The sequence below is a fragment of the Stenella coeruleoalba genome, assembly GCF_951394435.1.
Source record: "Stenella coeruleoalba genome assembly, chromosome: 7".
Lineage (NCBI taxonomy): Eukaryota > Metazoa > Chordata > Mammalia > Artiodactyla > Delphinidae > Stenella > Stenella coeruleoalba.
The window spans coordinates 20,911,550-20,937,189 of NC_137153.1; the positions used below are offsets into that span (position 1 = coordinate 20,911,550).

At 39.7% G+C, this 25,640-nt stretch overlaps 3 protein-coding genes across 6 annotated transcripts in view; 2 read left to right on the forward strand and 1 right to left on the reverse strand.

Annotated features, from left to right (window-relative positions):
• Positions 1 to 15,351, forward strand: part of KCTD9 (potassium channel tetramerization domain containing 9) — a 59,911-nt gene extending 44,560 nt beyond the window's left edge. For all 4 annotated transcript variants that reach the window (XM_079925921.1, XM_079925919.1, XM_079925920.1 and 1 more), the window contains 3 exons: positions 11,710 to 11,815; positions 12,564 to 12,697; positions 14,510 to 15,351. In XM_079925921.1, the coding sequence (XP_079782047.1) occupies positions 11,710 to 11,815; positions 12,564 to 12,697; positions 14,510 to 14,626 (357 nt within the window). In that variant the 3' untranslated portion in view covers positions 14,627 to 15,351. The remainder of the gene's footprint in view (positions 1 to 11,709; positions 11,816 to 12,563; positions 12,698 to 14,509) is intronic.
• A 4,074-nt stretch (positions 15,352 to 19,425) lies between these two features.
• The window catches only part of DOCK5 (dedicator of cytokinesis 5), a 224,045-nt gene continuing 217,830 nt past the window's right edge, over positions 19,426 to 25,640 (reverse strand). Inside the window, exon 53 of the mRNA XM_079927762.1 lies at positions 19,426 to 19,601. The gene's annotated coding sequence lies outside the window, so the exon portion shown is untranslated. The remainder of the gene's footprint in view (positions 19,602 to 25,640) is intronic.
• Positions 21,338 to 25,623, forward strand: GNRH1 (gonadotropin releasing hormone 1). The gene is made up of 3 exons (XM_079926469.1): positions 21,338 to 21,809; positions 23,489 to 23,584; positions 25,098 to 25,623. Exons 1-3 carry the CDS (start codon positions 21,645 to 21,647, stop codon positions 25,134 to 25,136), a joined length of 300 nt encoding a protein of 99 aa, XP_079782595.1. The 5' UTR covers positions 21,338 to 21,644; the 3' UTR covers positions 25,137 to 25,623.

Consider the following 25,640-nt stretch of genomic DNA (forward strand, 5'->3'; position numbering starts at 1 on the left):
AATGGTGTGTTAGTTTCTGCTTTATAACAAAGTGAATCAGTTATACATATACATATGTTCCCATATCTCTTCCCTCTTGCATATTCCTCCCTCCAACCCTCCCTTTGCCACCCCTCCAGGCGGTCACAAAGCACCGAACTGATATCCCTGTGCTATGCGGCTGCTTCCCACTAGCTATCTACCTTACGTATGGTAGTGTAAATATGTCCTTGCCTCTCGCTCGCTTGGTCACAGCTCACCCTTCCCCTCCCCATATCCTCAAGTTCGTTCTCCAGTAGGTCTGTGTCTTTATTCCTGTCTTACCCGTAGGTTCTTCATGACATTTTTTTTTCTTAAATTCCATATATATGTGTTAGGATACGGTATTTGTCTTTCTCTTTCTGATTTACTTTACTCTGTATGACAGACTCTAGGTCTATCCATCTCATTACAAATAGCTCAATTTCGTTTCTTTTTATGGCTGAGTAATATTCCATTGTATATATGTGCCGCATCTTCTTTATCCATTCAGCCGATGATGGACAGTTAGGTTGTTTCCATCTCTGGGCTATTGTAAATAGAGCTGCAATGAACATTTTGGCACATGACTTTTTGAATCATGGTTTTTTCAGGGTATAATTCGCAGTAGTGGGATTACTGGGTCATATGGTAGTTCTATTTGTAGTTTTTTAAGGAACCTCCATACTGTTCTCCACAGTGGCTGTATCAATTTACATTACCACCAGCAGTGCAAGAGGGTTCCCTTTGCTCCACACCCTCTCCAGCATTTATTGTTTCTAGATTTTTTTTTTTGCGGTACGCGGGCCTCTCACCGTTGCGGCCCCTCCCGCCGCAGAGCACAGGCTCCAGACGTGCAGGCTCAGCGGCCATGGCTCACGGGCCCAGCCGCTTTGCGGCATGTGGGATCCTCCCGGACCAGGGCATGAACCCGTGTCCCCTGCATCGGCAGGCGGACTCTCAACCACTGCGCCACCAGGGAAGCCCTGTTTCTAGATCTTTTGATGATGACTTTTCTGACTGGTGTGAGATGATATCTCATTGTAGTTTTGATTTGCATTTCTCTAATGATTAATGATGTTGAGCATTCTTTCATGTGTTTGTTGGCAGTCTGTATATCTTCTTTGGAGAAATGTCTATTTAGGTCTTCTGCCCATTTTTGGATTGGGTTGTTTGGTTTTTTGTTATTGAGCTGCATGAGCTGCTTATAAATTTTGGAGATTAATCCTTTGTCAGTTGCTTCATTTGCAAATATTTTCTCCCATTCTGAGGGTTGTCTTTTGGTCTTGTTTATGGTTTTCTTTGCTGTGCAAAAGCTTTGAAGTTTCATTAGGTCCCATTTGTTCCTTTTTGTTTTTATTTCCATTTCTCTAGGAGGTGGGTCAAAAAGGATCTTGCTGTATTTTATGTCATAGAGTGTTCTGCCTATGTTTTCCTCTAAGAGTTTGATAGTTTCTGGCCTTACATTTAGGTCTTTAATCCATTTTGAGCTTATTTTTGTGTATGGTGTTAGGGAGTGATCTAATCTCATACTTTTACATGTACCTGTCCAGTTTTCCCAGCACCACTTATTGAAGAGGCTGTCCTTTCTCCACTGTACATTCCTGCCTCCTTTGTCAAAGATAAGGTGACCATATGTGCGTGGGTTTATCTCTGGGCTTTCTATCCTGTTCCATTGATCTATCTTTCTGTTTTTGTGCCAGTACCATGCTGTCTTGATTACTGTAGCTTTGTAGTATAGTCTGAAGTCAGAGAGCCTGATTCCTCCACCTCCGTTTTTCGTTCTCAAGATTGCTTTGACTATTCGGGGTCTTTTGTGTTTCCATTACAAATTGTGAAATTTATTGTTCTAGTTTCGTGAAAAATGCCAGTGGTAGTTTGATAGGGATTGCACTGAATCTGTAGATTGCTTTGGGTAGTAGAGTCATTTTCACAATGTTGATTCTTCCAATCCAAGAACGTGGTATATCTCTCCATCTATTTGTATCATCTTTAATTTCTTTCATCAGTGTCTTATAATTTTCTGCATACAGGTCTTTTGTCTCCCTAAGTAGGTTTATTCCTAGATATTTTATTCTTTTTGTTGCAGTGGTAAATGGGAGTGTTTTCTTGATTTCACTTTCAGATTTTTCATCATTAGTGTATAGGAAGGCCAGAGATTTCTGTGCATTAATTTTGTATCCTGCTACTTTACCAAATTCATTGATTAGCTCTAGGAGTTTTCTGGTAGCATCTTTAGGATTCTCTACGTATAGTATCGCGTCATCTGCAAACAGTGACAGCTTTACTTCTTTTCCGATTTGGATTCCTTTTCTTCTCTGATTGCTGTAGCTAAAACTTCCAAAATTATTTTGAATAATAGTGGTGAGAGTGGGCCACCTAGTCTTGTTCCTGATCTTAGTGGAAATGCTTTCAGTGTTTCACCATTGAGGACGATGTTGGCTGTGGGTTTGTCATATATGGCCATTATTATGTTGAGGAAAGTTCCTTCTATGCCTACTTTCTGCAGGGTTTTTATCAAAATGGTTGTTGAATTTTGTCAAAAGCCTTCTCTGCATCTATTGAGATGATCATATGGTTTTTCTCCTTCAATTTGTTAATATGGTTTATCACATTGATTGATTTGCATATGTTGAAGCATGCTTCCATTCGTGGATTAAACCCCATTTGATCATGGTGTATGATCCTTTTAACGTGTTGTTGGATTCTGTTTGCTAGTATTTTGTTGAGGATTTTTGCATCTATGTTCATCTGTGATATTGGCCTGTAGTTTTCTTTCTTTGTGACATCCTTGTCTAGTTTTGGTATCAAGGTGATGGTGGCCTCGTAGAATGAGTTTGGGAGTGTTCCTCCCTCTGCTATATTTTGGAAGAGTTTGAGAAGGATAGGTGTTAGCTCTATCTCTAAATGTTTGATTGAATTCGCCTGTGAAGCCATCTGGTCCTGGGCTTTTGTTTGTTGGAAGTTTTTTAATCACAGTTTCAATTTCAGTGCTTGTGATTGGTCTGTTCATATTTTCCTTTTCTTCCTGATTCAGTCTTGGCAGGTTGTGCATGTATGAGAATTTGTCCATTTCCTCCAGGTTGTCCATTTTATTGGCATAGTGTTGCTGGTAGTAATCTCTCATGATCTTTTGTATTTCTGCAGTGTCAGTTGTTACTTCTGATTTTTCATTTCTAATTCTGCTGATTTGAGTCTTCTCCCTTTTTTTCTTGATGAGTCTGGCTAATGGTTTATCGATTTTGTTTATCTTCTCAAAGACCCAGCTTTTAGTTTTATTGATCTTTGCTATTGTTTCCTTCATTTCTTTTTCATTTATTTCTGATCTGATCTTTATGATTTCTTTCCTTCTGCTAACTTTGGGGGTTTTTTGTTCTTCTTTCTCTAATTGCTTTAGGTGCAGGTTTAAGTTGTTTATTCAAGATGTTTCCTGTTTCTTAAGGTAGTATTGTATTGCTATAAACTTCCCCCTTAGAACTGCTTTTGCTGCATCCCATAGGTTTTGGGTTGTTGTGTCTCCATTGTCATTTGTTTCTAGGTATGTTTTTATTTCCTCTTTGATTTCTTCAGTGATCACTTTGTTATTAAGTAGTGTATTGTTTAGCCTCCATGTGTTTGTATTTTTTACAGACCTTTTCCTGTAATTGAGATCTAGTCTCATAGCGTTTTGGTTGGAAAAGATAGTTGATACAATTTCAATTTTCTTAAATTTACCAAGGCTTGATTTGTGACCTAGGATATGATCTGTCCTGGAGAATGTTCCATGAGCACTTGAGAAAAATGTGTATTCTGTTGTTTTTAGATGGAATGTCCTATAAATATCATTTAAGTCCATCTTGTTTAATGTATCATTTAAAGCTTGTGTTTCCTTATTTATTTTCATTTAGGATGATCTGTGCATTGGTTAAAGTGGGGTGTTAAAGCCCCCTACTATGTATGTGTTACTGTCGATTTCTGCTTTTATGGCTGTTAGTATTTGCCTTATGTATTGAGGTGCTCTTATGTTGAGTGTATAAATATTTTAGTTCTTCTTGCTTCTGCTGCCTGCCCTCTGGTGGATGAGGCTATCTAAGAAGCTTGTGCAAGTTTCCTGATGGGAGGAACTGGTGGTGGATAGAGCTGGCTGTTTGTTGCTCTGGTGGGCAGAACTCAGTAAAACTTTAATCCACTTGTCTGCTGATGGTGGGGCTGGGTTCCCTCCCTGTTGGTTGTTTGGCCTGAGGCACCCAACACTGGAGCCTCAGGCCAAACAACAACAGGGCTCTTTGGTGGGGCTAATGGCAGCCTCTGGGAGGGCTCACGCCAAGGAATACTTCCCAGAACTTCTGCTTCCAGTGTCCTTGTCCTCACAGTGAGACAGAGCCAACCCCCGCCTCTGCAGGAGACCCCCCAACACTAGCAAGTCGTTCTGTTTCAGTCTCTATGGGGTCACTGCTCCTTCCCCTGGGTCCCAATGCACACACTACTTTGTGTGTGCCTTCCAAGAGTGGAGTCTCTGTTTACCCCAGTCCTGTCAACATCCTGCAATCAAATCCCACTAGTCTTCAAAGTCTGATTTTCTAGGAATTCCTCCTCCCGCTGCCGGACCCCAGGTTCGGAAGCGTGACGTGGGGCTCAGAACCTTCACTCCAGTGGGTGGACTTCTGTTGTATAAGAGTTCTCCAGTTTGTGGGTCACCCACCCAGCAGTTATGGGATTTGATTTTATTGTGATTGTGCCCCTCCTGCCATCTCATTGTGGCTTTTCCTTTGTCTTTGGATGTGGCATATCTTTTTTGGTGAGTTCCAGTGTCTTCCTGTCGATGATTGTTCAGCAGTTACTTGTGATTCCAGTGTTCTTGCAAGAGGTAGTGAGAGCATGTCCTTCTACTCCAACATCTTGAACCAATCTGGATGTTGAATTTTATGAAAAGCTTTTTCTGCATCTATTGAGATGATAATATGGTTTTTAGTCTTCAGTTTTTTACTGGGATGTATCACACTGATTGGTTTGCAGATATTGAAAAATCCTTGCATCCCTGGGATAAATCCCACTTGATTATCATGTATGATCCTTTTAATGTTTTGTTGGCTTCCGGGTTGCTACTATTTTGTTGAGGATTTTTGCCTGATAATCTCCTGTAATTTTCTTTTTTTGTGGTATCTTTGTCTGATTATGGTATCAGGGTGATGGTGGCCTTATAGAGTGAGTTTGGAAGTGCTTCTTCCTGTGCAATTTTTTGGAATAGTTTCAGAAGTGTAGGTGTTAACTATTCTCTAAATGTTTGAGAGCATTCACCTGTGGAGTCTTGTGGTCCTGGACTTTTGTTTGTTGGGAGTTTTTTTAATCACAGATTCAATTTCAGTACTTGTAGTTGGTCTGTTCATATTTTCTATTTCTTCCTGGTTCAGTTTTGTGAGATTGTACCTTTCTAAGAATTTGTTCTAGGTTGCCCATTTTATTGGCATATAGTTGCTTGTAGTAATCTCTAATGCTCCTTTGTATTTCTGCAGTGTCAGTTGTTACTTCTCCTTTTTCAGTTCTAATTTTATTGATTTGGGCCCTTCCCTTTAGTTTTATCTTCTCAGAGAACCAGCTTTTAGTTTCACTGATCTTTGCTATTGTTTTCTTAGTCTCAGTTTCATTTATTTCTGCTCTGATCTTTATGACTTCTTTCTTTCTATTAACTTTGGATTTTGTTCTTCTTCCTCTTGTTGCTTTAGGTGTAAGTTTAGATTGTTTATTTGAGATTTTTCTTGTTTCCTGAGGTAAGCTTTTATCAGTATAAACTTCCCTCTTAGAATTGCTTTTGCTGCATCCCGTAGGTTTTGGATCATTGTGTTTTCATCTTCATTTGTCTCTAGGTATTTTTTGTTTTGTTTGTTTATTTGTTTTTTAATATATATATTTATTTAACTGGCTATGTTAAGTCTCAGTTGCAGCATGTGGGATCTTTTGTTGCAGTGCATTGGCTCTTCGTTGCAGCACGTGGGCTTCTCTCTAGATGTGGCGCACAGGCTCCAGAGTGCGCAGTCTCAGTAGTTGGGACTCACGGGCTTAGCTCCTCCATGGCATGTGGGATCTTAGTTCCCCGACCAGGGATTGAACCCACGTCCCCTGCATTGGAAGGCAGATTCTTAACCACTGGACCACCAGGGAAGTCCCATCTGGGTATTTTTTGGTTTCCTCTTTGATTTCTATAGTGATCCGTTGGTTGTTTAGTAGCATATTGTTTAGGCTCCACATTTTTGTGTTTTTTGCAGTTTTTTTCTTGTAGTTGATTTCTAATCTCATAGTGTTGTGGTTGGAAAAGGTGCTTGATACAATTTCAGTTTTCTTAAATTTACCAAGACTTGCTTTGTGGCCCACCATGTGATCAATCCTGGAGAATGTTCCATGTGCACTTGAAAAGAATGTGTATTCTGCTGCTTTCGGATGGAATGCTCTATAAATTTCGAGTCCATCTGGTCTGATGTTTCATTTAAGGCCTGTGTTTCCATATTGATTTTCTGTCTGGATTTTCTGTCCATTGATGTAAGTGGGGTACTAAAGTCCCCAACTATTATTGTGTTACTCTCAATTTCTTCTTTTATGTCTGTTAACATCTGCCTTATATGTTGAAGAGCTTCTGTACTTGGTGCATACATATTTACAATTGTTATATCTTCTTGGATTAATCCCTTGTTCATTATGTAGTGTCCTTTGTTTCTTGTAACAGTCTTCTATTTTAAAGTCAATTTTGTCTGATATGAGTGTTGCTACTCCAGCCTTCTTTTGATTTCTATTTGCATGGAATACCTTTTTCCATCACCTCACTTTCAGTCTGTATTTGTCTGTAGCTCTGAAGTTGGTCTCTTGTAGACAGCATATACATGGGTCCTGTTTTTACATGCAGTCAGTCTATGTCTTTTGGTTGGAGCATTTAATCCATTTATATTTAAGGTAATTATCCATGTGTATGTTCTTATTGCCATTTTGTTAATTGTTTTGGATTTGTTTTTGTAGGTCTTCTTTCTGTTTCCTCTTTTGTTCTCTTGTGATTTGATGACTGTCTTTAGTGTTGTGTTTGGGTTCCTTTTTCTTTTTTGTGTATATATTACAGATTTTTTTGTTTGTAGTTACCATGATGTTTTAATATACCAGTCTGTATGTATACATTATTGTTTTAAGTTGCTGATCTCTTAATTTCAAATGCATTTTAAATATCCTGCATTTGTACTCTCCTTCTCTCACAATTACTGGTTTTGGTATCATATTTGTGTGTGGATGATTTCCTACGTTTATAGTTGCCTTTACCAGTGAACTTTCCCATTTTATAATTTTCTTGTTTCTAGCTGTGACCTTTTCTTTTCCACTTGGAGAAGTTCCTTTAGCATTTGTTGTAAAACTGGTTTGGTGGTGCTGAATTCTCTTAGCTTTTGCTTGTCTGTAAAGCTTTTGATTTCTCCGTCGAATCTGAACGAGAGCCTTGCTGGGTAGAGTGTTCTTGGCTGGAGGTTTTTCCCTTTCATCACTTTAAATATATCGATATATCGTGCTACTACTTTCTGGCCTGCAGAGTTTCTGCTGAGAAATCAGCTGATAGTCTTCAGGGGATTTCCTTGTATGTTATTTGTTGCTTTTCCCTTGTTGCTTTTAATATTTTCTCTGTCTTTAATTTTATCAATTTGATTATTATGTGTCTAAGTGTGTTCCTCCTTGGGTTAACCCTGCATTGCACTCTCTGTGCTTCCTGGACTTTGGTGACTATTTCCTTTCCCACGTCAGGGACATTTTTAGCTATTATCTCTTCAAATATTTTCTCAGGTTCTTTCTCTCCCTAGTCTCCTTCTGGGACCCCTTTAATGTGAATGTTGGTATGTTTGACATTTGTCCCAGAGGGCTCTTAAACTCTCATTTCCTTTCATTATTTTTTCTTTATTCTGTTCCACGGCAGTGGTTTTCACCACTCTGTCTTCCAGCTCACTGCTTTGTTCTTCTGCCTCATTTATTCTGCTACTGATTGCTTCTAGTGTATTTTTCATTTGCTATTGTATTCTTCAACTCTGTATTTTCTAACTCTTTGCTAAAAACCTTCTTGCAACTTCTCGCTCTGTGCATCCATTTTTTCCCCGAGTTCTTGGATCATCTGCACAATCATTACTCTTAACTCTTTCTCAGGTAGATGGCCTATCTCCACTGCACTTATTTGTTCTGCTTCTGGGGTTTTATCTTGTTCCTTCTTCCAGAACTTATTCCTTTGCCATCTCATTTTGTTTAAGTTACTGTTTTATTTTTATGTATGCAGTGGCTTATGTTTCTTGACCTTGGAGAAGTGGCCCTCAGTAGGGGTTGTCCTATGTGTCCCAGCAGCACACTCCTTTCTCATCACCCAAGGGCCAGCCTGGTCCTAGGGTACTTTCTGACCTATGTTTGCATACTCAGTGCTGCAGGATCATAGTTTTCTTGCTCCTAGTGTCTGCCCCCTGCAGTGTGAGGCTTTGTCTAGAAGCTTGTGCAGGCTACCAAGCGGAAAGGGCTGGTGCCTGCCCACTGGTGGGTGGAGCTGGCTCTTGGCCCTCTGGTAGGCAGGGCTGTGTCTGGGGGCATGTCTAGAGGTGTCTGTAGGCTCAGGAAGTCTTTAGGCAGCCTGTCTGCTGATAGGTGGCGCTGTGTTTCCATGCTGTTAGTTGGTTGGCCTGAGGCATCCCAGCACCGGAGCCTACAGGCTGTTGGTTGGGGCCAGGTCTTGGTGCCAGGGACCCAAAATGTCTGCCTCCAGCCAGAGTTCACGTAGATCCCTGCTATGTCCACCACCAGCTTTTATGACCCCAGAGAGAGCCACAGCTGTCGCCCCCCACACCACCTCCCCAGGAGACCCTCCAAGACCAGCAGCTAGGTCTGGCCCAGGCTCTTATGGAATCATTGCTTTTGCCCTGGGTCCCAGTGCATGCAAGATCTTGTGTGTGCTCTTCAAGAGTGGAGTCTCTGTTTCCCCCAGTCCTGTGGAGCTCCTCAGGAAGCTGGCCTTCAAAGCCAAATGCTCAGGCGGCTCCTCTTCCTGGTGCCAGACCTTTAAGCTGGAGAGCCTGGCGTGGGACTTAGAGCTGTCACTCCTGTGGGAGAACTTCTGTGATATAACTGTTCTCCAGTTTGTGCATCACCCACCTGGTTGGTATGGGATTTGATTATATTGTGAGTGCACCACTCCTGCCATCTCATAGTTTCTTCCTTATGTCTTTGGATTTAGAGTATCTTTTTTGGGGTAGGTTTCAGTCTTTTTTATCACTGGTTGTTCAGCAGTTGTGATTTTGGTGTGCTCATGAGAGGAGGTGAGCTCAAGGTCCTTTTACTGGTCTCTCAATGGCCTATGTAATTTTATCTGATACATACTGAAGTGCTATAGAATTGCAAATTTAATTATTGATAAAAAATGGCTCATGTTGAGGAGTTGTTGCCCAGAGTGTGTGGGCCGTGAAAGTCAAAACTAATCGCTAATTGTCTTTGGCACTTGAAGATGACTGCTGATGAATGGCCGTACATATTGCAGTGTCCACAAAATATGATGTGTTCTAAGCACAAGATGCACCTAATGGTTCCACCCCTCTTGTTGAACTTCTCTCCTAATTTATCCCTCCCTCATGGGCTGTGAAACCTTTCCATAGGAACCCTCCAATTCTGCTGTTGACCAAGATGACCTCAGCTGTTATCACAGTTACGTGGTCCATGTCTGACCTGCACCCTCTGTTCTGTCAGCATCCTTTAGAGTGTTTCCTCCATGTGCTCCAACTGCCATTATTGACTTTAGTCTGCTTTGTAAAAGCTGGTATAATAATCCAGCTGTTATGAATCCATTGCACATTCCCAGTGCAAGACTTATAGTATGGTAAGAGCTGGAAGGGACCTTGATGGTCGAGTGTGACCCCATGTTACAGACTAAGAAACTGAAACCTGGAGACTTGCCCAAGCCCCAAAGCCTAGTTTGCCAACAGTGTTAGAACTAGACTCTAAGCCGTGTATTTTCTTTTCCTTATGTCTTTTTTAAATGACTTTTTCCTTTGGAAAATGTCAAACATAAACAAAAATGAGCTAGTATAATGAATCCCCCTTATATCTCCATTCCTCAGCTTCAGCAATATCAGTGTTTAAACAATCGTGTATTGTCTGTACCTCTCCAAAGATTATTTTACAGCAACTCATAATTTCACTTGTATTTATTTTATTTATCTTTTAAAGATAAGGGTCATTTTTAAAAACAGTCTTAATATCATTATCATACTTTAAATAAACAGTAATAACCTAACTGCTTTCATCAAAACCCATTGCCCCTTGATATAGTAAATAGCCCAGTTCTTACAGTTGCAATGCTGGTTTACTTAGGAGCTGAATTCTGAGGTCTCAGTGTTGGTGACCTGCTTTACCATTAGATAAATAGTGGGTGAAATGCTTTCTATGGTTGAAGACAGAAAACTTAACTTGAATTTCTTATATATTTGTTTCTTTTTGAGATTCCACAGCATAGCCTTGAGTATAGAGCAGTACTTATATAATTACCTTGGAAACTTTTCATAATACTTACAATCTGTTTTACCTGGGAGTATAACATAGGGAACCAGAGACATTTATTTTCAAGTTGTCGGCTTCCTGTCCTGTTATATTTTCAAGCACATAAAATCCAGTCGTCTTTGAGTTATGTTGGTCCTTCCAGGTCTTCATCGTCCTACCTGTCAGTCTGAGCTTCTGTACTACCTGGTATTAAAGCGCAGGCACAGATGGAAATGCACATGTGTTCGTCAGTTATCTGTGATTTGAAATGGCCTATAGCTTATCTCCCTTTCACTAGAATTGACTGTAGGGTGAATGAAATTACACTTACGAAACAAGGATTTTTCTTGTTAGGTATAGCTATCACATAACTTGATCAGCCTTTGGATTTTAGAGTTCTTCACTGATCTAATTTATAATAACTACAGTTATCATTTATGTAGTGCCTTACAGTTTTTAAAACACCTTTACAGGTAGCTTCCTGCCTGATAGTAGTTGTTAGAGTTCAGATCTGATGGCATTGAATCCTCTGAGACAAACTAGCATAATTTACAATTCTAACATATATTTTCTGGCTTTTTCCTCTTTATATCTTGTACTGTGGCTTGGGTACTCAGGATTGACAATGTGGTATAGCAACAACATTGCTGGTTGGTACAGAAAGACCCTACAAACAACTTGGTGGTGTTTGTAGCTAGATGATGCCTTTCATTACTGGCCTTAGCAGTCTGGCCTTTGAAAAGAAGGTAGTGGTAGCATTATTGAGCATCAAGAATTTCATTGATTGATTCCTACAATAATAAGGAAGGAGAAAATCCATACCCCTAACAAGTTTCTTCACCCAGACATTTCAACTGTCACATTGTCATGGCCTGGGCTGTTTATAAAAACAGAAATAGGGATGTCATGGTCCAGACTCCTCAGCTTCTTTATCTAAACTCTTAAGTTTCATGTAAAGCAGGAATGCTGTTGTTTATTTGCCTTTTGTTTTTTTTAAAACAACTATTTTTTAAAAGCATTTCTCAGTTTTTATTGGGTTCAATTGGAAAAGTCTTAATTGTAAACAGAAACTAATTGATTGTAAGTGTATCAAACTGAGATTTTTTTTTTTCCCTCCTTTTTTTTTCTTTTACTGTTTGAGCTAATTTTTTCTATTCCAAACAAAATTCTGAACCTTAATACGTGGACATTTCTCTTTTCCTTTGCCAGTGTGCAAATCTCCAGGGAGTCAAGATGCTCTGTTCTAATGCAGAAGGAGCATCCCTGAAACTGTGCAATTTTGAAGATCCTTCTGGTCTTAAAGCCAATTTAGAAGGTGAGATTCTACCTATAATTACCTTCTCTAAGGTAAAAACACACTGTTAAGTAAGTAAAAAGCCCTGCAAAACAATTGTTACTGCTAAAACATGACAACCATAGGGATGTAGATTTCTTCTGTCTTATACTTAGAGAATTTGCAAAGGGATTAAGCCATTGCTTGGTCTCAGTCCTGGTGACCAACATGCTGAACTCGGGAAATGTGGCCTCCAATGTTTAAGGAGGCTTCAGTTGGAGAATTAAGTATCAACATCTTAAACTTTCAAACAGAACAGGATAGCCTTACACGGACCAAAATTAAGAAATTCAGTTTGCATATAGCCAGGCAGTTTTTTTGTCATTTTTGGATATAATATTTTGTTTATGAATTCCTTATTGCTTTGTTGTGTCCATGAACTGGTCAATTCATTTATTTGTATATTTAGAAGACACAGTACTTATCTTCACTGCCATGAACTTTCCAGGGCATATTTAAAAGTGCTAATTATCATAAGACCGAATTTAATTCCTCCATCAAAAATACAGACTAAAACATGAATGCTTAATTCATAGTGTAAGCAAACATATTGTTAACAAAGAACTCTTTATATATGTATGTTGGTTGAGAGACAGATTTATAATTCAGTCATTTACAAAGGATCCAGAGGTCATCATTCACCTCTATTATAAGTCACCTTGCATCTTTTGAAGATAGATGACTATAAATATTTTCAAGTTCAACTGTGCCTAAAATGTATTCCCTTTAGGTGCTAATCTGAAAGGTGTGGATATGGAAGGAAGTCAAATGACAGGAATTAACCTGAGAGTTGCTACCTTAAAAAATGCAAAGTTGAAGAACTGTAACCTCAGAGGAGCGACTCTGGCAGGAACTGATTTGGAGGTGAGTCAGCAAGTTGAAAGAGTTTTTATTAATCTAGAATTACTGAGTAGCTCCTGCAAAATGTATTGAGATCATAAACAAAGTAGTTGGCTGGTCAAAACTGCCAGGTAACATGCCAGCCCAGCTGAAGGGATGCTTTCCTTTCAATTGCTTGTTTAAACAAATTTGAATTCCAGAGTAGGATCCGGTTACCTAAGTTACAGATGCCAGGTTCAGATTTGAAGACTCAATCTGGCATTCAGTCTGAGCTGATTTCATTTCTCCTCTTTTCCTTGGGTCTCCCTCAAGTAGATACATTTGATAGATGCTTTTTTAATCCAGTTGATTGTGGTTTCCTTAAATTTTAATTCCAAACAGAATTTAATTGGGCCAGATTATTTCTTGAACTACTTGAGAAATTGAAATGACATCTGTGTTTGAAATCAGGTTCAGGGAAGCCTGTTCTAAATCGGCATCATATTTTTTGAATCTCAACCTGAGATTTTCATTCTGTCCAGTCACCTTTTTCGTCAGTATTGTCTTGTATGTATCATCTTGATTGGCAGATTTAGCGTGCAGACTCCAGAGCTGTTAATAGGTCTGTATCATCGCTCTCTGGTAGCTCTTTCTGCGACAGTGGGCATGTTCTGTGACCCTGCTGTCAGTCCAGTAACCACCAGCCACCTATGGCTCCTGAGCTTTTAAAATGTGGCCAGTGCCACTGAGAGATGGATTTTTTTAATTGAATTTAATTTTTATTCATTTAAACATAAGCTGCCACACGTGGCTGGGACTATCGTACTGAACAGTACAGCCCGATACAAGAAAACCTGGCATAGACTGGATTGTAGAGACTAGCGCGTCAACGTTTAGCTTGCTGTTCATTTTTTAAAATGTTTTCGCCTTGTTCTCTTGGTAGGTCTTAGCAGCGTAGTAGCAGGCCCCATTAACCTTAAAGGCAAAAAGAACCAGCCTAAGACTGAAGGTATAAACCTATTATAAGCACCATTATTTAGTTTTTTATTATGTGTTACTGTCACCTATGATGATGATTGTTTTTCCTTGGTTTGAGTTAGCATGTAGTCAATGCGGTTAAACAGCAGAAAGCTTCTCTTTATCCAGCTGATTGCAAAGACTAATCAGGTTGACTGTTGGGGCAGCTGCTGACAGGTTATGTGCAGTCACCCTTCTCTCTAACCATTGTCCCCACCATCCCCAGGGATGTAGGACTTATCCAAAATCCCTGTCTCATCTGTCACTCCCTGATCTCAAGGGAAATTTGAAAGCAGTTCCCACTTATGGTGGTGGTTACACTGCTGTATACATTTATTAAAACTCATTGAACTGTACAAATAATTTGGGGGTTAAAAAGAGGTAATTCCTTGCTCTAAGAGTGTTAGGGTTGAAGGAGAATCTATTATGCAATTTAATGAAGTGAAATCCCTTTCTCTCAGATTTTTTTTTACACAGTCTCCCCCACCCCCTCACTCCCATGCCTTGCATTATTATTGTTCATGGATTGTTTAGATACTTTTTACTCCATTGGAGTCCATTCTGGATTTTAAATGCCTAAAACACAGAAGGGACATGCTTCGTCATTAACTTTTGTTTATACCTATTGACAGTGGTCAGCCTGAGCATCAACTAGAGAGAGTAAATACAGAGAGAAGAAAATATGACTTTCTTCTAAAATTTCTGGAAGTTCTCCAGAAATAACTGAGTTTTATTGTACAGGAACATTTTCCTAATATGCCCCAGGAATCACTTTGAGAGGGAACAGATGAGGCCTTAAGTCTGTCTGTTACTTCCAAGAATATTGTTTTTGTCCTACAGAACTGCGACCTGTCTGGGTGTGACCTTCAAGAAGCCAACCTGAGGGGTTCCAACGTGAAGGGCGCCATCTTTGAAGAGATGCTGACACCACTCCATATGTCACAAAGCGTCAGATGAGAATCCTGGGGATGGAGGAAGATGCCGAAGACGAGAAATGCTCTCCGTATCACTTTTCTTTCTCCACCCACTCAGCTGTCTGGAAGAAATAACACTGGAAGGGAATTAAAAAAAAAACAAGGGGAGGATTATGCTTGTTCTCAGAGGTGCATAAGGGGAAAAAGTGACTTTTTTTCCACATTCTGATTTTAACAGAGAAGCACTCATTTAGTAGATGTAGGGAAGCTAGATTAGATTGCTGCCTTTTGAGTGGAGTTAGGGGGATTTGCCTGGCTTTGTGACCAGGAATAGTATCTATTATATTTGCTTTTCAATAGGCATGATGTGGAAATACCATCTTGGTTTGAAATGCATTTGAAGATTTTAATTTATGAAAAGCACAACATATGCAATTATATTTATTGAATCTTTAGATGCAGTATGGATATTTAAATTGTTAAACTTTATGACAATTTTGAAAAGGTTGTTCAGGTTTATAAATATCAGTAGCTTTAGTGATGCCTCCCCTACTTTAAATACCTGTCACACCGTGTGAATATGGTGAGATCAGACTCCCCAAGGCTTTCAGGTTCATTTTTTTTTCTTTAAGAACAAAACATTAGCTAAATTAAAGAAATCCTCTGTTACTGATTGAGACAGAGTGGAAGGCAAGAGATATTGTTGTCCATCATTGTCAGCTTAAGTAACAGTGGAACTTTCCAAATGGAGGAAGGATTTACTTACAGCTACAACTTTTGAATGAGCATTCCTTAGGATTTCATTCTTAGCAAGTTCCACTCAACGCCAGACCAGGCAATTTTATCTATTTACACTGCTAGCCTGGTTTCCTCCTGTAGAGTCAAAACAAGCATAGGAAAATAGTTCTGAACCAAAAAAACCAAGGTGCATAATTAACGTTCATTTAATTCAAATGCTAAATAGTTTAAACAGGGCCAGCTCGGAAATAAATAGGTATTAAATCCCAATCCACTGCGATCAGCTATAAAATACGAATGAATATGGTAAATTCATCTTTTAGAAGTCAACATAATATAATTGCAGCTCAAAACCCTACAACGGGGAATGAGGACTTTTAAACTGACAGTTTGACTATAGCTATCAACAAACTTAAATGAAAATAAAGGCATTTGACTGGTCCAAGATGTAATACCAATAAGTCAGCACCTGTGGTTCTTATATTTCTGGTTTCTTTTGTTTTAATAAATTTTAGCCTGGCTTTTTTGAGTCATTATCTCTGCAGCAGCAGGGGCAGGGCCTGTACTTCCTTACCAGTAACCGGTGTCCTATGTCTACCCCAAGAGCAGGGATGTTAAGCTGTGTCCATATGGGTTCTGAATTCTGCAGACTCATCGGTTTGAGGCAAGGAATCATTAAAAACCACTTTGTCTCCTTTGGGAGAATGACATGTCTTCAATATTTACGTAGCTTATTCTTCTATATAAACATATGCAAAGCTTTCCTTAACAGTAAAGGGTATATATGCATAGTGGGAGGAGGTCAGACCTTTACAGGTGAAGGAAAGCAACTTCAGAAATGAATTATTTTCTTTGCTTTATTATTTTTACCAAGACAGAGAAGTATTGTATTGAGAGATATCTATTTTCGTAATCAATATGTGCCTAAATTATATTTAAATCATTTCACTCTGTACTATATTTTCAATAATTATAGAATGTGTTGTTCATCCACTTAAGGGTACATCTGTAGACATAACCTAAGACTGCAGAAGAATCTGAAAGATCCAAACACAGTATGCTTAGAAAATGCAGGTTTTGGATCTAATGTATACTGCATTAATAAACGACGTAAAATGTTGAAAAGGAGTTTCTTGTCTTGCTTTTGAAAATCAGAACTTTCCAAATTTACTTACATTTCTTCAATATGTGTTGAAGACCAGCCCCAAGGGTCTGGGTGGAAAAGGAAGGAAGTGCCGTTAAAGTTATTTCTTTAAGCATGGTTATTTTATGACCCTCCTCTTAAAATCCACCATTCTAACAGCACAAAGACATTTCATTAATGCTTAACGAAAGAAAATACTGTCTTCCAATAATTCAATTTTTGTGTTACTCTTTAGCTGATGCACATTATTACCAGCTAGCTTTTATTAGGATGGTTACGTATTGATACATTGCCCCTAAAATGTTCTAGCCTGACAACCAGAAGAAAGAAGTTTAAGAAGGAAGGGAAGTTTCAAAATAGTAAAACTTCCATTGACCCGAGCAATGAAACATGACTGTACACATAGGTTAAAAACACAATTGGAGGAGGAGGGGTGGGGAAGGGCTAGAAAAGGGTTTAAACCTAAATTAGCTAATTATCTACACTGAGAAAATTCAGAACTCATGTAACTGTTTAGAGCAATACATATGCTGTAATATAGTCTAGCCTTTTAACTATAATTTCAAAGCCATTTTAGTAGGAAATATTGTAAATTCATTTTCTTATGAAGTTTACCATCATAAATCAAGACTTGGGGTGTTTTCTCCAACTGTTCATTTCATGAATTGGAAGTAAATCTACCGCAAGTCAACCTTAAATCATCTTTGATATATGAAAAGCCCTAGAATTTTTTTAAATCTCCAAGGAAGTATTATCATCTTTAAAATGTACAACTCTAAAAGCAGTTACATTACTTTTGGTATAAAGTAGCTTATGCAAGGATTAAATTCTCCAAAACCCTTTCACAACTTTAGATATGTCAGCAGGAGTTCATGAGTCCTTCCTGCTGAGATTTTACATTAGGACAAAGAAGGTTTCCATCTGTCATTCAGCAAGATTACTAAACCATTATTGTTACATTTTAATAATTCTGAGGGTTTGTTTTTTTAATGCTAAAAATGGGGCCATTTTCCCTCTAAAGCCATACTTGAAAATTTGGGAAATTTCTAAATTTAGGGGAAAAGTATAACTATAAAATCCAAATATTTAAACCCAATTAACTAAATTCAGCTTCCTGGTAAATCGATCTATCCTTGGAACTGTGAAAAGGATCAAAATTTGTCACCAAACCTCCACATTCCATTAATTGCATATTTATTTGATATCCTATTTGGTGCCCTTGAGATCTAGGACAATGCTAAGGCAGGCTTCAAGGGCATGAAGCATACTGGATGAATTCACAGACCATGTGGCTGTGTTCATGTAAAAATTTCAAAGCATTCTTCAAAGATTTAATACCAACTAATAGAAATAAGCTACCAGAAATGCAGGGATGCTTAACCAGAGATAAGTGATTAACATGACAATAAGGGTCAGACGTCTCAACTCCGCTTTCATTACTCCTAACCAAAGACCACATCTGCTTAAGCAACACTGTTAGAAGCATATCTCTTTCAGCAAACATGAAATCAATTGGACAATTTAAACAAATATCGTTCAAACATAATGGACTCTTGTTGAAAACTAGCCTCTCATTACCTTTACAGTGAGATAAGATTGCACTCCTCCGTGTCAGAATGGCGCTTATATTATTCAGTGTCTAAATGAGATAAAATAATTTAAATGAGATAAAGTCAATCACTTACGTTCTACTTTTTAATGCCCCCTCTATTGGCAATTATACTTTAAAGTTTACCCTCTTCAGAGGATCTGACAACCTCCACAGAGGTGGCTGGGCAAAGCAGGAGTGTATTTGGGTGGAACGATATTGCTCTTTATGCCAAGATCCTTGCAGATGTAATTATTTCACAGGACACTGAGCAACAACTGACTGGTTTAGCATCCTACTCGAGGAGAAATGCCAATCCCGGCTCTAAAATGAACACATATTCAGTTACTTTTAAACATTTTTCTGCTCAGCAAATGTAACAGGCCTTCCATCCAACTGTACATGAAGGTTTAATTCTGTGTCGGATAAAACATATCTTTGGACGGCGTCTGTGCAATTGTGCTGGGAGATGTTTACTAAGACCTTGAAAATAGTAGGGGAAGAGAATTTAATGGTTTAAATCAAACTGGTTTAAAGCCACCCTAGACTTTCTATGGAGTGGGATCTGACGGCAAAGACTTAAATTTTCTGTAATTTAAGAAACAAGTATTAAAAATTAAAAGTCCACTTCCTTTGGAAAAAAAAAACCAACACATATCTTTGATGCAGAAGTAGAGGAAACATTAGGTCTAATCTGGCTAAAAGGTCCTTACCTTTTATTCATTCATTCACACATTCATTCCAATCTATACTTATTGAATGCTGATTAAATGCTGGGGATTTTTAAATTATTAATTTATTTATTTGGCTGCACTGGGTCTTAGCTGCGGCCCACGGGATCTTCCTTGCCACATGCGGGATCTAGTTCCCTCACCAGGGATCGAACCCAGCATGGAGTCTTAACCACTGGACCACAAGGGAAGTCCCTAAATGCTGGGATTTATTAACAGATGTTTAAATAAGATGGGATCCTTGACCATCATGAGTTACAGCCCAGGGGTAAATTAGGAAAGACAATCATGGATTCAAATAAATGTAATAAAGAGTAGTGGATCTCTCTCTTTTTTAAATGCTTGTACTGTGTAAATAAAACGTCCGAGGGCTCACTACTGGGGTGAAACATATCTCTGTAAAATTTGGATCATGATGTCCACTTTGCAGGACTGTAATAATGAAGCAGGTTAGTCTCATTCACATGCCAGATTATTCCTCATCTTTGTACTCCCATGACCTTTAGCACAGGGATTTGCATCTTTTAACTCAATAAGTATCTACTGAAATGAGTTGACATGGGCCTAAATCTACTCTAGATGGTTTTGCATTTAGCGGATTCTAACTACAATGTTTCTCCTTACCTTTCTGATGCTGTATAAGGCTTTCAAGAAAGAAGATGTGGTATATATACACGATGGAGTATTACTCGGTCGTAAAAAAGAATGAAATAATGCCATTTGCAGCAACATGGATGGACCTAGAGATGATCATACTAAGTGAAGTAAGCCAGACAGGGAAAGACAAACATCGTATGATACTGCTTATATGTGGAATCTAAAAAAAAAGATACAAATGAGCTTATTTACAAAACAGAAATAGAATCACAGACATGGAAAACAAATTTACAGTTACAAAAGGGAAAAGGGAGGGGAGGGATAAATTAGGAGTCTGAGATTAGCAGATACACACTACTATATATAAAATAGATAAACAAGGTCCTACTGTACAGCACAGGGAACTATACTCAATATCTTGTAATAGCCTATAAGGGAAAAGACCTGAAAAATAAGTTACACATATGTGTGTGTGTGTGTGAGAGAGAATCACTTTGCTGTACACCTGAAACTAACAGAACATTGTAACTCAACTGTACTTCAATTTTAAAATCTAAATAAATTAAATAAATAAAAAATAAGTCAAGGAGGAAACCTGGAGGGTAGCAGACTGGGGAATTTTCAAACTCACGCCATCTACTTTGGCGATCCTATATGGGCTTGGAATAGTACCAATAATCACTTATTGCCTATAAATTGCTCCTTTTAACACACGAGGAATCTAAGAGCTGAGACCAGATCCCAGGCATCCTGACTCAACCTCTACAATTATTGCATGGCCGCCTCCGTGAAAGTTTTTATGTGTGCATTTAACATGACATTCTAAGACAGCTATTTTCCTTGAAGTCTTGATATGTCTGTCAGTTTCCTCAAGGGGATCCTACCTAGCTAGATTTTAATTGCTTTGAATTGTGGCCTCAGCTATAGTAGTCTTAGCTGAGGTTTTAATGGCCAAGATTTAAGTAAATTTAACAGATACACCAGTGGGTGTTCCAATTACATACAGCATTAAGGGCTTTATGTGAGGCTTAAAAAATATTTACTATTAAAAATAAAATAAAAGTCCACGTGCTGTGCAATTAACCAGCAGGGAAGATTTCAGCGTCCTGGAAAAGTTTCATATAAAAAGGAAGCTAGAAAAATGAAAAGTCAGATTCAACACACTCCAAAGGAAGCTTGGGATTTGGGGGGACTCTGCTCTGAGACAGGTAAAATGCTTTGTATTTCTAGCACTGTTTGTAGACTGCATGCTATTGTCTGTCTATAGGGCACTTTATAAGAGCTAGGGTTGGGGTTTCCCTGGTGGCGCAGTGGTTGAGAGTCCGCCTGCCGATGCAGGGGACACGGGTTCGTGCCCCAGTCCGGGAGGATCCCACATGCCGCGGAGCAGCTGGGCCCGTGAGCCATGGCAGCTGAGCCTGCGCATCCGGAGCCTGTGCTCCGCAACGGGAGAGGCCACGGCAGTGAGAGGCCCGTGTACCGAAAAAAAAAAAAAAAAAAAAAAGAGCTAAGGCCACCTGGTGTCTAAAGAAACCTTGGCCTTCCTGATCCTTGTCACCTCCAGCCACAGAGATCCAGACTTTGGGGAATCGAAGCAGCTCATCAACCAATATTTGATTTTGTCTTTGGCCCCTTCCCCACCAGTGAAAATTCCTTTGTGAGAATTCCACATGTAATTCAATAATTCAAGGCTGCCTTGGCCACGGAGGCAGCTGGTGTGGAACCCCGTGCTTTGAAAAGCGTGGACTCCTCTCTCACACTCACAGATGGTCCAGCCAGCGGCAATGTGTGGAAGACTAGAGGACAGATGCTCGGCAAAATGTAATTAGCACCATAGGGTAGCCATTTAATGTCAAGCAACTTATATTAGCCAGAGACTCCTAGTAGGAGCCCCTTTTCAGAGCAGATGGCCCGATTCTCTTTATCTCAGGACTGAAAACCAACCACGGGGCGGGACTGGGGAATATGAAGACAAAAAGTGAATTTGATAAAGGAGGAATCCTGAGGTTTGGATAACCAAATAAATAATACACATTAAAATAGTTTAGTTCTAAAAAAAAAAAGGTTTAGTTCTAAAAAGCACTCAACATGTGAGTTTAAAGGAGTGATGTTGTCCCCAGTGGCTAGGAAACTCAAGGCAAGCAAGTACCTGCATGTGAAAACCACAGATGACTCCCACTTCCGTCTTCTGCCGGGTTAGTGACACCAGTGTTAGGCTTTTCACCAAAGGAGTCTTGGCTCAACGCAGTCTGGGTCTATTTTTATGGTCACATTGATGTTCCTTAGAATGGAGCCGAGTCCAAAACTTCTAGCTGGACTTATTCTGCTGACTCTCTGTGTGGTGGGCTGCTCCAGCCAGCACTGGTCCTATGGGTTGCGCCCCGGAGGAAAGAGAAATGCTGAAAACGTACTTGATTCTTTCCAAGAGGTAAGTTTCTCTCAGCTTCAAAATGAGACATATGGCTCGCGTGATGCAACTGAACGATGCCAACATCCTGCATGCGTCCAACAGTGCTACCGGTTCTTGGCTCCAACCTAGGTATTCCGGGGGTGATAAGGCACTTCCAAAGTCAAGTCCCATTCCTGCTTTCAATTCAGACAGGGACTAATGGGACAAAGAGCAGGAATAATCCTCAGACCAATAAGCAAGCGCAAAGGGGTGTGTCGTACTCTGAGGATATAGATTTGCCAAAGGAATTAGAAACAAGTGGACGGAGCCAAGGTCTCTAGCACAAGATGATTCTTTGGGATTTGGAAAGAAAATCTTAGAATTCTGCCTATTTTTTTTTTTTGTAATTTCATGTTTTAAAAATATCTGTGATATTAGGTCAGCAGTACATTTTTATAACATAAATAAGTATCCTTATCAAGGGTGCATGCTCTACAATTTTTTTTTTTTTAAAGATTTAATTTTATTTATTTTTGGCTGCGTTGGGTCTTCGTTGCTGCGTGCGGGCTTTCTCTAGTGGCATCGAGTGGTCGTTGCGGTGCGTGGGCTTCCCGTTGTGGTGGCTTTTCTTGTTGAGGAGCACTTGCTCTAGGTGCGTGGGCTTCAGTAGTTGTGGCGCATGGGCTCAGTAGTTGTGGCGCATGGGCTCAGTAGTTGTGGCGCACGGGCTTAGTTGCTCCACGACATGTGGAATCTTCCCGGACCAGGGCTCGAACCCGTGTCCCCCGCATTGGCAGGTGGATTCTCAACCACTGCGCCACCAGGGAAGTCTCTCCAATTTCTTTTTAATGATATGGGCACTCAAGCAAAGAAATTGGAGGTCCCTAGAGGAGAGGAGTTAGCAAGCTCAAGAAGACAAAATACATTCTGGACAATATGCTGGATTTGATTCCATAGAAATTAGTTTTCAGTGCTAGTACCAGAACTGACACAGGTACTTGGGTTTTTTCATCTATAAAATGTGACTTCTTGGGGCCATGTGAGGATCACATGAGCGAAGCCATATATCTTGGCTGCTTAATCCAAAAAGATGTTAGTGGATAAATGAAAGACAGTTGTTATTGTTTTTTAAGTTAATGGGAAACGAACCAGGCCCTAAAGGATGAATGATTCAGGGCTGGACACTCAATATAGAGCTGAGAATGGGAAACTAGCTAGAGAAACTTAAAACCATTTAGTTTTCACTGAAAAGAAATATCTCATTTTGGAGAAATAATAAAGATAATTTAGTACGAAACAAAGAAGCCCAGAATCTGACATTCCCTCTCCACAGACTATATGTGAAGCAACTCTCTTCTAACTAGCACATATTTAGTAAAAACTTGAAAATGAGATCAACCTTCGTCATAACTATAAGCTCTTGCATTTTTTTGTATACCATCCTGTGACGAGGCTTGAAGGGCTTCATTCTCATCAACTGTAGGGAGACAAATAGCCTCTCTCCTTATTATGGCCCATTTCCTCCAGAACTGCACACCGATCTGTAGAAGTGTCTGACAGCATTTCTATGATCTTTTAAGTCTCCATCCCAAGTCTCAGCATTCTCAGTCCCACAACCCCCTTGACTTCACTTCCCACACACAGCTTTTGGTGGAAATGGAAAATACCATTTCACGTCTGTATCTCCATCTCCAAGAATCACATTCTTGTTTTTGCAGATAGCCAAAGAGGTTGATCAACCAGCAGGACCTCAGCGCTTTGAGTGCACCGTACACCAGCGCCGTTCTCCACTCAGGGACCTGAGAGGAGCTCTGGTGAGTTACAGGGTTAATAACATGGATGGGCCCTGGGCACCACCACTTTGGTCATCCACTTAGGACAACCATCTCTAGCTACTGCAGGGCTTACCTTCCTGACTGCCTGAATTCCTCCTGTATTGGGCCCTTGCCATTCCATAACACCTCTTTTCAGTGGTTAGACAGTAATAATGATTGGAACACTTTTTCTTTTTTTCTTAAATTGAAATCTCTTTGGGACCTTTATCTATTAATCTCAGCTCTAGCCTATGGGATGACTGACAAAACAAGTTTCTTCCCACTGCTACATGTCAGTTCTTCAAGTATGTTCATCAAACTCTCTAGACTATTCTTCTCTAGACTAATCCACACCTCTCCACTGGATTCTTCAACAGTTCTTGGTATAACACGGTTCTCCCTGGGAAATGTAGAAATCAAAAATGGTGCTCTAATTAATTTTCTTTCTCTTTGGAATAAAAACTCCCAAACTAGTAAATTTATAATTCAGAGCCACAGATTTGACTTCCAGTTTTCTGACTGGACAATACTAATTTTCCAAATTCCCACCCAAGATGGAACTCTACTAAACCAACGTAGGTTTTTGATTTAAAAAAATGTATAAAGAGAACTGAATATAGAAATTGAAACCTGAATTCAATTCTGATGTTCTCTGAGCTCCATGGTCCACTTATTTACAGCAGTTAGAAGGCATCACAGTTAATTTTCAGCTATGCCCAGGAGCAGAAAAAGCCTGAATACGTCATATATAAAGATGAGCAATTGTTTTTATTTTCTCCATTGACTTCAATTTCTACACCCATAGGACAGAGAAAAAGTGGACAGACATACTTATTTCCTTTCTTTTTCTAATCCTGTTTACCTCATGATAAAACTAATAGCAAGGAATGAAATTATCCAAACATGACATTAGAAAGACAGAATTGAGGCAAAGACTGGATTCATAACAGATGGATGGGGACTTCCCTGGTGGTCCAGTGGTAAAGAATCTGACTTCCAATGCAGGGGACGTGGGTTCAATCCCTGGTTGGGGAACTAAGATCCCACATGCCTCAGGGCAACTAAGCCCGCGTGTCACAACTATTGAGCTCGCTCGCCTCAACTAGAGCCCGTGGGCTGCAAACTACAGAGCCCACGTGCTCTGGAGCCTGCGCGTCACAACTAGAGAGAGAAAACCCGCACACCACAACTAGAAGCCCACGCGCTGCAACAGAGATCCCATATGCCGCAACTAAGACCCAACTCAGCCATTAAAAAAAAAAAACACAGACAAAAGGATCAGACCTTTTTTCACCTCTGTCCTCACATCCTACCTTTAAACTATTAATGTAGATATTATGCTTATTAAACGACTTATAAAGACATGATCTAGCTCTCTAGCATTTTCTAGTGTGCAAAAACAAATGGATCTATTCTTTCTATATCGGTATTTCAGAAATTAAAATGTTCAAACATAATGAAACTCAGCTCAGAAAAGCAACATTGATATATTTGCTACTCACATATTTTTCAGGAAAGTCTGATCGAAGAGGAAACTGGGCAGAAGATGTAAATCCACTGGACCAGAAAAATTGACAACACAAGTGTAATTCTGACTTTGAAATCTGTGACCCATTCAATATCTGTAAATTGTGTGAATTTCAGAAATTCTTATGCCAGGTTGCACATGATGAAGTACTGTGTTGGGAATAAAGTGGCATAAATATGAAGTCTTTCTCTAACTCAGAACTTTGGTCGGGGTGGGACAATGTAAGCCCCCAAAGGGGGTCCCCCAAGTGTGTCGACAGGGGGCAGAGGACAGGAGAGATAACACAAAGGGACCGTTATTGTTGACTAAAGGAATCTCATGGCTCACTTCCACCACCACCAACCTGCACCCTGAACCCACAGGACAATTGGTCCCTGGCCAATACTGAGTCAATCCGGTTTTCTATGGGGTGGTAGCTTTCTCTTTGACCATACCCTACAGAAGCAAGATAGGGCCATGGCCAAAGCTTCCCCCCCAGATTGTCTCTAATCTCTTTGAAAGTCAACCGGAACCTGAGACAGGCCTTGG

What these genes read in the sequence shown, in the direction of transcription:
- GNRH1 (XM_079926469.1), top strand. Translation starts at nt 21,645, where the DNA reads ATGGTCACATTGATGTTCCTTAGAATGGAGCCGAGTCCAAAACTTCTA. An exon ending in TACTTGATTCTTTCCAAGAG is followed by an intron (nt 21,810 to 23,488) that starts GTAAGTTTCTCT and finishes TTGTTTTTGCAG; the next exon opens with ATAGCCAAAGAGGTTGATCA. An exon ending in GGGACCTGAGAGGAGCTCTG is followed by an intron (nt 23,585 to 25,097) that starts GTGAGTTACAGG and finishes CATATTTTTCAG; the next exon opens with GAAAGTCTGATCGAAGAGGA.